Consider the following 13,110-nt stretch of genomic DNA (forward strand, 5'->3'; position numbering starts at 1 on the left):
AAAATTTAGAAACTGACATTTTTGGTATACCTTTGACTATCATTTAAAAATTTCCTACTATAGTAGTCAATGATGTCCCAGAAATGTCCGTTTTTAACATTTTTCCAAATATCTTTCTTTGTATTCATCAAAAATTGATACAGGTTTGGAACAACTTGAGGGGGGGGAGTAATTCATGACAGAATTGGGTGGAGTATCCAGGTCTAGAACAACATGAAGATGAGTAACCAATGATGTCATCCAATTCACAGTCCAGCACAGCTGAACCCAAAAGGCACCGGACAACAGATTCGGTCCTTTGATAGCTGTGTTCTATTGAAAGCCTCCAAGAACAACATAACATCTTGCTGGGAGTTTATTTACCTATTTGTTATATTTTCCCCTGTGCAAGTGATCAATAAAATGAGTCAAAATGTTTCATTAAAGAGAGCCTTTGTGTTCAGAATCACCTGAGAGGCGTTCACATCTTGTTTGTTTAGTCTACTGCTGGGAGCAGGACACAGCGCTGTTATTTGGACTAAGAGACACATGCACACAAACCTCATTTGTAATTAGTTGTTGACAGGACTAAACCTCTTCCCTAGGGTACACCCATGCACACGCCCCTGTCAAAGCACAGTCCATGTCACCTTTTACACAGCGCAGAAGGAGTGACACATTTCATAGATCACTTGGTTTCTATTCCTGAGGCTTTGTACTGGGCAGACACGCCCAGAGCGAAATGTCATTTATTCAAATTCCAGCTTCATAGATCTGAAAACATCAAATTCATTAAAGCATAATTTTTTTGATCAGATTAAACAAACTTTAGCAATGTAAACACACACGCACATGCACACACGCACACACAGTGTACTTAAAAATACATACAGAATCTTAGTTTGGCCGATCAAGTTTATTTGATCTGCTCACCAAAGACAATGCCCACAAACATAAAACAATGAAAAATTCCTTCATGGTTGGCTAAAACGTTCAATGACAACAAGTGTCACTATTCTTATAATTACTCTTTCTCATCTCACATCATTATTAATAATATTAGTATCATTATCTTCATATTACATATCATTTTTCTTATCTTATCTGTTTTGTATTTTAAAACGCAACAACATAAAATGATCTCTTAAAAACATGATGGAGGGGTGGGTGCATGTGGATAAGACACCTTGTGGAAAGGGGGAGTGGAGTGTAAATCCGCGTGGAAAGGCTGGTCCGTAAGGCTCCAGAGTCAAATATCATAGAATTCCTAAACAGCATAAAAGTCAGTCGTCCGCCCTAACAGGCACCGTTTCCAAACGCACATACAAACACATGATAAACCATACAATGACATTTTAAAACAGTAAGAAGTCACATTTAAAAGCACAGTATGGCAGTGGAAATTAAAAGCTCATGGGTGTGGCGTATCAGTTGGCGGAGAGAAACGGGTGAAGTGCGGCTCGAGTACAGAATGCCATCATTGTGCACAAGGAGGTATAAGAGCATAGGAGGAAAAGAGTAACCGGGTCATCATTTCTATTTTCATGATCGGTTCAAGGGGTTGCAGAGTCGTCCAGTTGTGTTCTTAAATAAACGTATCACTTCCCTTCATTAGCCGGAGATTAATTAGAAAGTACCTACAGTACAGTGCCTTCTGTTTGTTGTCAAGTTCTTCCTCTTTGTTTTTCATTCCTTTTGTCATCCATGACCCTGATAGCCATTTCCGAGGGACTCAAAGTCCAAGCACCAGGGTTAAGGACGTGTCCAAAACCCTGTAATGAAGCCCTAGACTACACACACACACACACACACACACGAATACATTCATACACATTCACACACACACACACACACACAAAGTGCATTCCCATCCGGGTGGTCCAGGGTTTCCTCATTTCAGTACACAAGTATTTATACTGTTTACTGCTTCTTGATCAGTTTGTCCGCCTCTGGGTACGTCGGATACTTCACAGTCTCGATTTTCTCTTTGACCTTATAGGACGGGTACAAACCGGTGCGGCCCGTCTTGCGGTTGATGCCCTTGGAAAACCCGTCCCAGTGGTTGCCCGCTACGCCAATCACATCTCCGGGCTCCAGAGGGATGTCGTCGCTGCTGCGCGGCTGGTGGGGGTGGATGGCGATCTGGTTGTGGGCGTTCTGGCCGCCGAAGTAGTAGACGTCGTCGAGGGAGTAGAAGAAGGAAGAGGCATCCGGGTGGAGGATTTGCATGATCTCGTAGGCCACTCGACACACCTGCGTGGAGAAGAAAAACAGAGATGCCCGTTCATGCGGCGCTTTAAAGCAGGACCATTAGCTTTGTGGAGAGTGGAGATGAGAGGACATGCAGGTGTACTTGACAAAGATGAATGTACGTTACAATGGTGAGTGCCCCTTATAAAAAAGCCGAAGTGAAGATTAAGGACCGTTGGAACAAAGTACCTGCACACCGTTCACAGAGAGATGCATACCGTATGCTGGATGCGAAAGGTATAATGTGATAGGCTGGTTTTACGTACGTTCAGAGAGTCAGATTGGTTTTATCGGTCTGCTGAAAAACAGCAGTCGAAAGCTGCGACAACCACTTTTGGGGAAACGTTAGTTAGTTAAACAAAGTTAGTACATACTTAGTAGTACGTAAATGGGAGATCATTGATTATAACTGTATGTGTTGTACTGTATGTATTAAATCTGAAAAATTTGTAATAATAAATGTTAAAATCACCGGCCCTGTAAAGTGCGATAAAAACAAATGTTGGTTGTTTTTGTAACAGCCAGTCAGAACCTGTCTTAGTCGACGGATTCAAGCCAAAATAAATTGAAAAGTGCACCAGATGTTCTGATGATGGTCAAAGCAAAGCTTTGCATGGCTATTCATTGTCAGACAACATGTCTGGAAATAAAACCAAATGTTCAGAACGAATATAAAATTAACTTGCCATTTATCCAACTCAAAGTAAACCATGAAGTCCACATTGTACCAGAAAAAAGAGAACATATAAAAAAAGCCGAGGATAACCAAAGATGGATTCAAAAATGAAACAAAATTCTAAAGCAAAGACACAAAAGAACGGTTTGAAAAAAATGGAGGGTTATGTATCGGTCAAGTCTTAACTTTACAGAAATGCAGTAGGAGGTTTGGGCAGTATATGCAAGAAAACCCACAATGATCACACAGTTGAACGAGTTCTGTGAAAGGACAAGATGTACTGTAGGTGACGGAGAGACCTACAGAACAAAACCGTTCACAAGAGGTGGGTCAAACTGTACCTGTGAGGAAAAGGTGCACACGAGGAAGTTGGTCCTAGACAGGAAGTGGATATCCAGGATGACTCCTCGCAGAGAATTTTCAGTGTAGCGGTTGTGTAGCCCAGCAGACCATGAAATTGAATTATCACTTATGAACTCATAATCAGGATACCTGCATGCACACAAATAAAAACGAATGTGTTAATAGACATTTCATACCGCAAATATTTGGCTTTGTTCCAAACCGTGAACTGCCACCTACAGATACCAACATTATAAGAGCTCTCCTGATGTGAAGACGGTTTTAACAGCAGGGAGGAAAATGATTCAATCTTAAGAAACATCTCGCTTCGGCCAAATTCTAAGGCAGTATTGCGTATACTTTGTGAATAAGGCAATCCCAGAATGCATTACAGGATTTCTGAAATGAGTTTTAATTACATTTTTATATTTAGTTTTGAAAAGTAGAGATACAAATGAAAAATAAATAAGTCATTTGTAAGTGCTGCGATTATTATGAAATCAGATGTTAGCTTAGCAACATGCTAAAGTCAGACTCCACTAAAACCGACCGTGAGAACTACTAAATGGGATAGTTCACACAAAAATGAAAATTCTTTCATCATTTACTCATCCTCATGTCATTCCATACCTGCATGACTTTCCTCTGCAGAATACAAAAGAAGATATTTTGAAGAACGTTGGTAACCAAACAACCCTGGACCCCATTGACTTCCATTGTATGGACACAAACCCTCTGGGGGTACCACATGAGGGTGGGTAAATAAATGATGACAGATTTTTTTATTTTTTGAGTGAAGTGTTCCTTTAAGAGTCTGTTATCTAGTAAAGAAAGTAACCTTGTGCTGTACAACCTTATGTATCTAGCCACTTATAGGATATCTAAATGATATATAAACCGTTCAGAAAACATCTTCAATGATCTGTCGAGCTACCATCTTTTCTTGAATGTTTCACACAGCCGTCCGCACTCACTTGGTCTTGGCCTCCTGCAGTAGAGAGGGGTCATCGGTGGCGAGGTAAACGCGTTTCTTATCCACGTGCATGCGCTGGGCCAGGCTCTGGTAATGGTCCTCCACGTGCACCATGTACTCCTCTATGGGGTGGAAGGCAGCCTCCGTCCCCACCTTATCTGTCCGCCGCACATGCACCCTGGAGAGAGAGGCAACACCTGGGTCAGACCGATTGTGTGTCCGCGTGAGAAAGCCATTCAAGGTCAACAACGACCAGGAGAAATACAGCACGGCGGAATAAAATTTCCCCCAGTTCTTTTTAACAGATGTTTAAAGGTTTTACACTTGAGCTCGGAAAATGCCAGTCATCATGTGCCTGTGTGCGGGCAGAAGGAGGGGTGGAATAAAAAGGCGAGCGTGTGTGAGAGAGATAGACACAGGGAGATGGCTGGAGCGCTCGGGCTCCCAGTAGACGGCAAAGTGGATGTAAGTGGAGATTGATTGTTGGAGCAGAGCTGGTTTGAGTGAAAGTGTCTTTCTCTCTATCCCCTGGTCGCTCCTGTAGGACCTGCTGAGTGCTCTGTGCCCTCACACACTGCGGGAAGACCAAAGTACATGATCTCTATACACACACACACATTCAGTGCTTGCGTTTCCTACATTTGGGCTTCACATCATAGGTCTACACACACACACACACACACTGCATCGAGGGAATGAAAAAGATTTTTGTTTTTTACTAACTCACTAAACCTGTAAGTTATAAAACAAATAGTTGTAAGCTACATTAGAAGAAATACAGCAACTTATGTAACGTCACATTATATATTAATGCTCCAGCTGCTACACTGTTATGACTAGAGGCAAAATGAACTTTATTCCCTTGCAGAGAATCGTTTATTCAGATTTATTAACATTTCTTAAACATTGGAGGCTTTAATTCATAATGATATATTTATCATCTGCATATACTGAGCATCAAAGCCGCTAATCAGACAGGTTTTATGCAAAAAAATACTTTTGTTGGTAAGTAAATGTAGGTTTTAATCGGATTAAAACGCTATTTTATAATAGAAGGAAGAGAAGGGAATGTTGCGACAGTTAGGAGTCATTTACGACAACACCACCGGTATTAATATTGATTGATATTATAATATTTATTTTTAAAAGATATTGCATAATATTATGTGATGTATATTGTCTAAAGCTGTGGTTCTCAAGTTGAGGGCCAGGATCCAGGTGGACTACAGATTTTGTGGCATTTTATGAAATCTAGAAATGGATCATAAATTGAATGCAATCAAACATCAGAAAAATAAGACCACCAACCAAAACGATTGATGTCCCAGAATCGTATAACTGATTATGCTTTTGGTTTAATTAAACTTCTAAGTTTAAGATCGTAAGTCTTTATTTGGGGGCCACAAAGCGATGCACCCTACACAAAGGGGGTCTTGCGTCGAAAAAGTTTAAGAGCCACTGGTCTAAAGAAATGAAACAATATTGATGAATACTTTATTTGTCTTTCATTACACCATTTAATAAATTGTTTTTAATAAACTGTTGAGAATTTAGCAATAAAAAACCAGTACTATATTTTATATACACTCTAAAAAAATCACGTAAAAAAACGGATAAAGTACTGGCAGAAAATTACCAGTACATTTCCCATTTATTTTACGGACATTTCTGTTAATGCTGAAATGTTATTTAATGCAGTGCAAAATGTAAAATACAGGTAAAAAATGAATACGGAGAATTCCTTCATATTAATACAGTATATTGTGCCCTGTTTTTACGGATTTTTTTAGAGTGTAGTTAGAAAATATAACGTGTTCATTCTATGGCTTTGTAAATCAACAAGTAAATTAGAATGATCAAAAATCTTACTGCTGTATATGCCTTTGCACTTTAATGAATTAATGTTAAATAAATAATTACAAAGATTTTAAAATAAAAAGATCCTTCAAGTTAGCCGTTACAGTTTTTCCAATGGTGGAGCAGCGGGGTTCGATATCTCAATAATATTAAAATATGTCTGACTGACCACATTGACGTTTTATGTTTAGGGTTAAGGGTGTGTTCAAATGTCTTATCATTCAGAAGCACAACAGCAATAGTTATACTTGCCAAAATAAGACTAGAATACAAGTAATGCAAGATGTGTTTATTAGTGTGTCAGTCTCACCCTATAATGGGATGCTTAAATCCCAGCTTGACAGTGGCCTCTTCCATTTCCTTCATCAGCCAGGCCTGAGGGCGGATCAGGTACTTGACAAACTGAGAGACCCACCACACGGGCGGATCTCCATGAAGCCTCTGCAGCCGGTCTGCCAGGTCCTCCGGGATGGCCAGGGGCAGGTAAGGGGGGCGAGGGTGGAGGCTGTCCACGATGGGCAACTCGATAACCTGAACATCCCGATCGTTAGCCTCACCTACAGACAAACACACAACAATGAGCGGAAATGATGGAGGAATGAAGTGAAGAAATAAAAGTGGCACGGACTGTAATTTGGCACAACACGCTTTTCCAATATGAGATTAAATTACAATTAGCAAATCAATAAAGTCTGACAGAGACGCACAGAACAGCGTGGGCTGGGAACAGCAAAACACAGATGCAAATGCTTGGCCAATACATCACTAGCACACATACTTAATGTGCGTAACAAACCTCAGGATTTAAGGGGATGACACCTCTTAATGTCTCTGCTATGTACTATTACACAACACGTGTTGTTATATAGGTTATATAGCTAATATAAACAGACTCTAGATATATATTTAAATGTAGTACATATATACTACCAATCAGAAGTCACTTACTTCTTAATTTATATTTTTTCACATTTTAGAATAATAGTTAAGTTGGTTACACTTTATTTTAAGTGTCTTGTGCTACAGTGTACTTATATATTTGAAGTACTGAGTAATAATAATTAACTACATGTGCTTACTTTAGGGTTAGGGTGTGGTTTAGGGTTTATTACATGTAATTATGCAAAATGTATAGTAAATGCATGTAACATGTGTAACAAGACCACTGTAAAAAAACGTGTTACCGTAAACCGATAATAATAATAATAAGAATGATTGATAGTAAGAAGAGTAGTTTTCTTCATTATTCACTCCAAGTGCAAAGAAACATTTTAGAATAAAAGGTTAGTTTTGTAATGAATTTGCTGAATTTCAAAAATTAAATTCATTAAATTCAATTAAAAAAGTTTAAACATTTAAGTCAAGTGACCCTAAACATTTGACCAGTAATGTATATTTTAATGCATAATATTAACATAATATTATATACTCATTTTTGCAATATACACATTTAGTTTTTATCAGGAATATTTTGGAAGCAGACATGAAAATATTCCAAAACAACATGAATAGTAATGATTAGTTTAATAAATGTAACTTTTTTTAATAACATATATTAATTTTTAGTGACATCTTATTGGCTATCATCAATAACATTCAATAACGTCCGATGAAGAGCCTGTGTGCTCGAAACGTCACGAGCCATGCGAAAGTCTTTTAATTCATATATTTTTTTATATTTTTGGAGCTTTGGTGTGCCGACTTGATATACAATTCTTTATTCGTTTTTTTGGGTCGAGCACCCACTTGAGGTTGATGTGCGTGCTTTGGTCTTCTTTTTATCATCAATAACATGATTCATCAATCTAGACAAAATTCCCATACCTGTTTTAGTATTAGCAAAAATAATTCATCAGCACAATCCACGGCAGAAAGCTTTTAAACGGACGGTACTGCATGTGCCAAGCTTAAATTCTGCCATTTACGGCATTAAATGTTCAGAAAGCATTGCTTCCCACGAAGAAGAGCTGAAGAAACTCCCCAGTTGTTCTTATATAACCTTGCTGTCAGGGTTTGCATGGAGATGGGGTTTTTCCAAGCCAGCACCCCTCACTGCACTGATAAACAAAATAACTTTCTCATCCTCATTAGAGCTGCAAGAGAATCTAAATTACATCTTGTCCTTGTATCCTGATGAATAAATTGAAGGGGGGCTCCAGGGAGGAGGAATCTTTATTCTTTTTAATTCATAGTGTCCGTGTCAGACACCCGCTCATTTTAATGCCGCGTGCGTTTGGATTATTCTGTGCGATTCTGTCTGACCTTTGACCTCCTGTGTGTCAGAACGGGAGATATTAAGAGGGTTACGTTATGAGCCTTGCTGGGATGGTTTCACGAAAGCTCCGCTGGAAATACCCAAATTCATTAGAGAACTGTCAAAATCTTGTAATGTTAAGAAAAGTCCAGAAGTTAAAATAGCTTTTAACATGGCTTACGCTGTCTCTGGTCTGTTGAACCTGCTTAAGAAAACAAGACTACTCGAAGCTGACACACTGAGATGGTTGCTGGTTTAAGTTGGTTTATGCTGGTCTAGGGCTTGTTCAGCTGGTTGGCCAGATTCCAAACCCGCTCTAATCTAGTCTGGCCAAACCAGGTTGAAAATCAAGCTAAAACCAGCTTAGGCTGGTTTGGACAGTTTTTTCTTCCAACAGGGAATAGCGAGAAACTCAGGCTTTAGGGCAAACTAAAAGAGATTCTGTCCTCTGGGATAAAAAGGAGAAAGAAAGAGTGACAGCAAAGCGCTGCTTTGTTTTGAGGTCATTTCTTTCATGTTTTAAAGGCAGTGTCTCCTTCCCCTCGGCTTTCTTTTAAGAGGCACAGCAGGCTCACTCCAGCTGTAGAAAGATTCCCCCGAACGCCGGATTCAGTCTATTAGCTTGATTCTACAGCCACGGACTCGAAAGCAAGTCTGTTTCATGCATTGATGCATTTGGCAGACGCTTTCATCCAAAGTGACTTACAGTACATTCAAGCTATACATTTTTTTGCAGTACATGCATTCCCTGGGAGTCGAACCCATGAGCTAGGCGTTGCTAATGCTATGCTGTATGTGTTGCTCCAGGGCACTTCAAGTGTTATGGATGTGACATTTTCAGTCAAAACTTGACATATGAACTCTCAAAGTATGTATGTATTACCAGTATACTGAATCGTATGTTTATATTTTTCAAGACCCCTGTTGATAGAGTTCAGAGATAAAAAAAAAGATCACGTTTTTTCAGAGACATGTGTTAGGGATGTGACAAAAAGGGGCACTTTTAGGAGACAAGATACTTTGTAGGATTTATGTGAATTAAAATGCACAAACCAGCAGCAAATAGGGAAGGGATGGCTCTTCATCCATAAAATATAATAATTAAAACAATCATTTTAATTTTCACGTGCCCATCTATGAGGAATATGGACCGTTACGGATATGACAATTCTGAAAGCATAATTTATAGAAAAATGTAAATAAAGCTTTAAAAAATTAAGAAAGGCCTTACGTGGGTATTTAAACCACCAAATACAGTCATCTGAGCTAATAGTATGGTGTACGCCCTTTTCAAAAATCTTTTGTAAGTGTCACTTACCAGACCAGTGTCCCGTAGAAGTGCCGGTCCGGTCTGTACAGGTTTCGCTCACAGGTTTAAAGACCGTTTCCCAGCCGCCGGTGGCGTAGCGCCAGTTCTGTGACTCCAGTATGAGCGTCCGCTGCGTGCCGTAGGCGATCATGAAGCAGTAAACCACATGATGGAGCTGGCAACCGTAACCACAACCTTTATTGATGTTACACACCAGCTTGCGCGCTTTACTGCAGTCCTGAGGGTTCTGTGGATATAGATGAGCAGAGAACGAATTGAAGAGCGCTCTGTACGTATAGTTTCTTGATCTGTCAGATGTCAATGCACAACACCACATGAATTAGCATTAGGCAAACACAAACAGCTCAGTGGGTTTTTGCTGCTCACAGAGCAGGTCCAAGACATTTGTATTCTACGGCTTTAAAAGCAGCCAGCAAGAAAAAACATGACGGAACACAAAACAAACAGGGTGGAGAACACGATTCAGGGTTCTCACTCTTTTCAAGACATTATTTGTCATGACACTTTATGTGACTAACAACTATAAAATTTACGCAATAACACGCAAGAGGCTGCGCTGGGTTACCAACAGGCTAACTTTAAATATCATGAAATGTTTATGCTAATGTTAAATCAATAAATGGGCAGCATCTCCAGCAGTTTATAAATGCAGAAAAAAGGCAATAACATGACCAAGGAATGAACAAGAAATATCATGTTCATGTTAACATAAAAAGTGACTAACAACAGATTGTAACATTGCTTAACATTCATGTGTTCTTTAAATAAAATTGCAGGACATTTACTGTAATCTGTGAGCAGTTTGTCACTGAACGCTCGCTAACAGGAAAACCACATTTGAACATTTTCAGGGACACATGGAAACCCTGATGATTGGTTGAGGATTTTGAAATGCTTTTAGGACAATATTTTTAGTATGTGCTAGAGGAAATGATAAATGTGGAGCTGATGGCAGAAGAGTATGATGAGTATGATGTGTGAATGATCTGGTCTTGATAAAAAAGATGAAACAAACAGGATGAAAAATAGAAAGGGCGAGCGAGAGACAACAGAGATTTAAAAAAGGATGAGAGAGAGAGAGAGAGAGAGAGAGAGCAGGTGAGCTGTAGATAAAAGATGGTGACAGTGCTGTAGTGAAACAGGCACAACTGTCATTCCTCATAAGAGACACATAGACAGGCTTCTTTGTTATTAAACTGTCTCTCTCTCTCACTCCAACAGTAAAATACACTCCATCACCTTAATCACACTTCTGTACTCATTACTGCTCTCTCTCTCTCTCTCTCTCTCTCTCTCTCTCTCACACACACACATCTGATGGAGAGCGCTCAAAATGAAATTGGAAGTTAAATTAGTACTACACAAGCTTGATGTAGAGAGTAAAGGCCTGTTCACAACAAGAAAGATAATTATAAAGATAACTATAAGAGACAATATTGTTCAATATTGGTCACTTCACATTTTTTTCTAGGTAATGAACAATAAAACAAACAAAAAAACATAAACAAAAATAATTGAAATCCATACATATTTAAGGGAATTTGCACATTTATTATGTAAAACTGAAGTGCACAAGCTTAGAATAAATATAATATTATCGCAAGTTGGTGAGGACTAATAGTTAACATTATACATTTAACATTATAGTTATTATTCTTGGTGGGAAGACTGAAAACTATTTGGAAGACAGATGTGGAACAATATTAAACTGTGTAAAATGTCTTCAAATGTAATCATTATTTTGTCATGCAACAATTTTAATTTTACAATTTAATTTAATTACTTACTTTAATTTATTTCATTTTACTCCATTTTACTCTGACTAAAAAAAGCATTTCATTTAATCAATACAAATATTTTACAACATTTTAGTTGATAATAATTATAATCTGTTTAATCATCAGTATGATTTATCTAGTATTTGCTTTTGTTAACAAAATACCATTTATTATTGACATTACCAGTGCTCAATATATAGTCAATTTAAGTCATATTTAGGATATATGGTTTTATCGAAGTTAACTTCCGGTCTGTATTTGGTTATAATATAACAATTTATTTTATATTTAATTTATATTTTATTGTATATTAATTGTATTAAGTTAAAACTACTCAACAGTTATTGATTGCGGAGGTCTACCGGAAGTTAAGTTTGAGTTAAGGCCAAAATACACCACAAGACTTTTGCTCAGATTTTCAGTCTGGACTTGTTTGCAGAAAGTCTGTGCCAGTCTGCGGATTTGATCAATTAGTGTGTTTCTAACTGAAACTTTCAAAAAGTCTGCAAGTGTATGATGTCTAGAAAATCTGTTAAGATTTTAAAAGTCTTGTAGTGTATTCCAGCCATTAAATAACGTTTGATCATGTTGTTGCTGCTGAAACCGTCTATATACTGTAAGTCAGTGATACAAGTCAATATATCACAAACGTGCATATTGTCATATGTCATAACTGACAGCGGTTTAAAGTTTTTCTGAAGGTTAAACAAATTCAAGCTTAGCTGGTTACACCCTGTACAGTTTACTTGGTGCAAAACAACTGTTCCTACTCTCATTTCATGAAGCGAGACAATACACTGCTACTATATATATAATCACCCGTCTTATACAAATTGCATTGACATATGGCCTACAGGGGAATGCAGCAGGGTGTGTGTACATGTAAGTGTACTTGTTCTGCTATAGGCTTTAGTCAAAGTAGACGCCATATTTAATGTGATGCATGAAATTGAGGCAGTGAGGGATGGAAGTGGTGCTGTCACTACTGCTGAGAGGAACACATTTCCACCGACAATAAGATTACATCCACCAATATGTGTGTTTGTGTGTGTGATCTACCTGTAGGTACATAATTCTGTTCTGCACTAGGTCGGAGAGATCTTTGGCCTCCTTCTCTCGCCAATCTCCAGCCCCGTCTGCCTGGCTCAGATGATACAGGTCTGTCATGATGGACCTAAAGATCACAAAACACAGTTTACAACTCCTAACAACCGCACCAAGCTTCAGTTAATTAAAGCCATCGATTATGACTAATTAAAGAGCATTTTCCACAGAAACATAATATTAAATTCATCTAGCGGTCAGGTTTCAACCAAAGTCGGGCCTGGCTTCTGAGCATGGCTAATCATCCACACTACAATTATAATCGCTCTATTAATGACATTTGTTAGCTTCTGCATGGCATTACCCGGGCCACTTTTTTTGACGTGCGAGCAAACGCGCTGATCTAAATGTACACACCCATTAAAGCTGGGTAATGGCATTACGAGCCCGTGAGATTAAAGCTGTTTATAAAGAGATTAGAGAGGGAGAGAATTTTTCCCTGTAATGAAATGTAGCACATGATTATAGCAAGTGAATGCGAGCTTAAGCGTGAAAAAGTGTGTTTGCGTGTGTCAGGATATTCTACTCGAGTGCTGTATATTAAGAAAGGCACTTCTAGCTAAGCTA

General features: G+C 38.5%; 1 protein-coding gene across 4 annotated transcripts in view; it reads right to left on the reverse strand.

The window, feature by feature from the left end:
• Positions 1-680: 680 nt before the first annotated feature.
• Positions 681-13,110, reverse strand: part of fut8a (fucosyltransferase 8a (alpha (1,6) fucosyltransferase)) — an 82,458-nt gene continuing 70,028 nt past the window's right edge. For all 4 annotated transcript variants that reach the window (XM_057344497.1, XM_057344494.1, XM_057344496.1 and 1 more), the window contains 6 exons: positions 12,499-12,613; positions 9,650-9,887; positions 6,388-6,634; positions 4,222-4,398; positions 3,247-3,397; positions 681-2,232 (listed from right to left, as the gene is read on the reverse strand). In XM_057344497.1, coding sequence (XP_057200480.1) covers positions 1,900-2,232; positions 3,247-3,397; positions 4,222-4,398; positions 6,388-6,634; positions 9,650-9,887; positions 12,499-12,613 — 1,261 coding nt within the window. In that variant the 3' untranslated portion in view covers positions 681-1,899. The remainder of the gene's footprint in view (positions 2,233-3,246; positions 3,398-4,221; positions 4,399-6,387; positions 6,635-9,649; positions 9,888-12,498; positions 12,614-13,110) is intronic.

The sequence above is a fragment of the Triplophysa rosa genome, linkage group LG10, assembly GCF_024868665.1.
Source record: "Triplophysa rosa linkage group LG10, Trosa_1v2, whole genome shotgun sequence".
NCBI lineage: Eukaryota > Metazoa > Chordata > Actinopteri > Cypriniformes > Nemacheilidae > Triplophysa > Triplophysa rosa.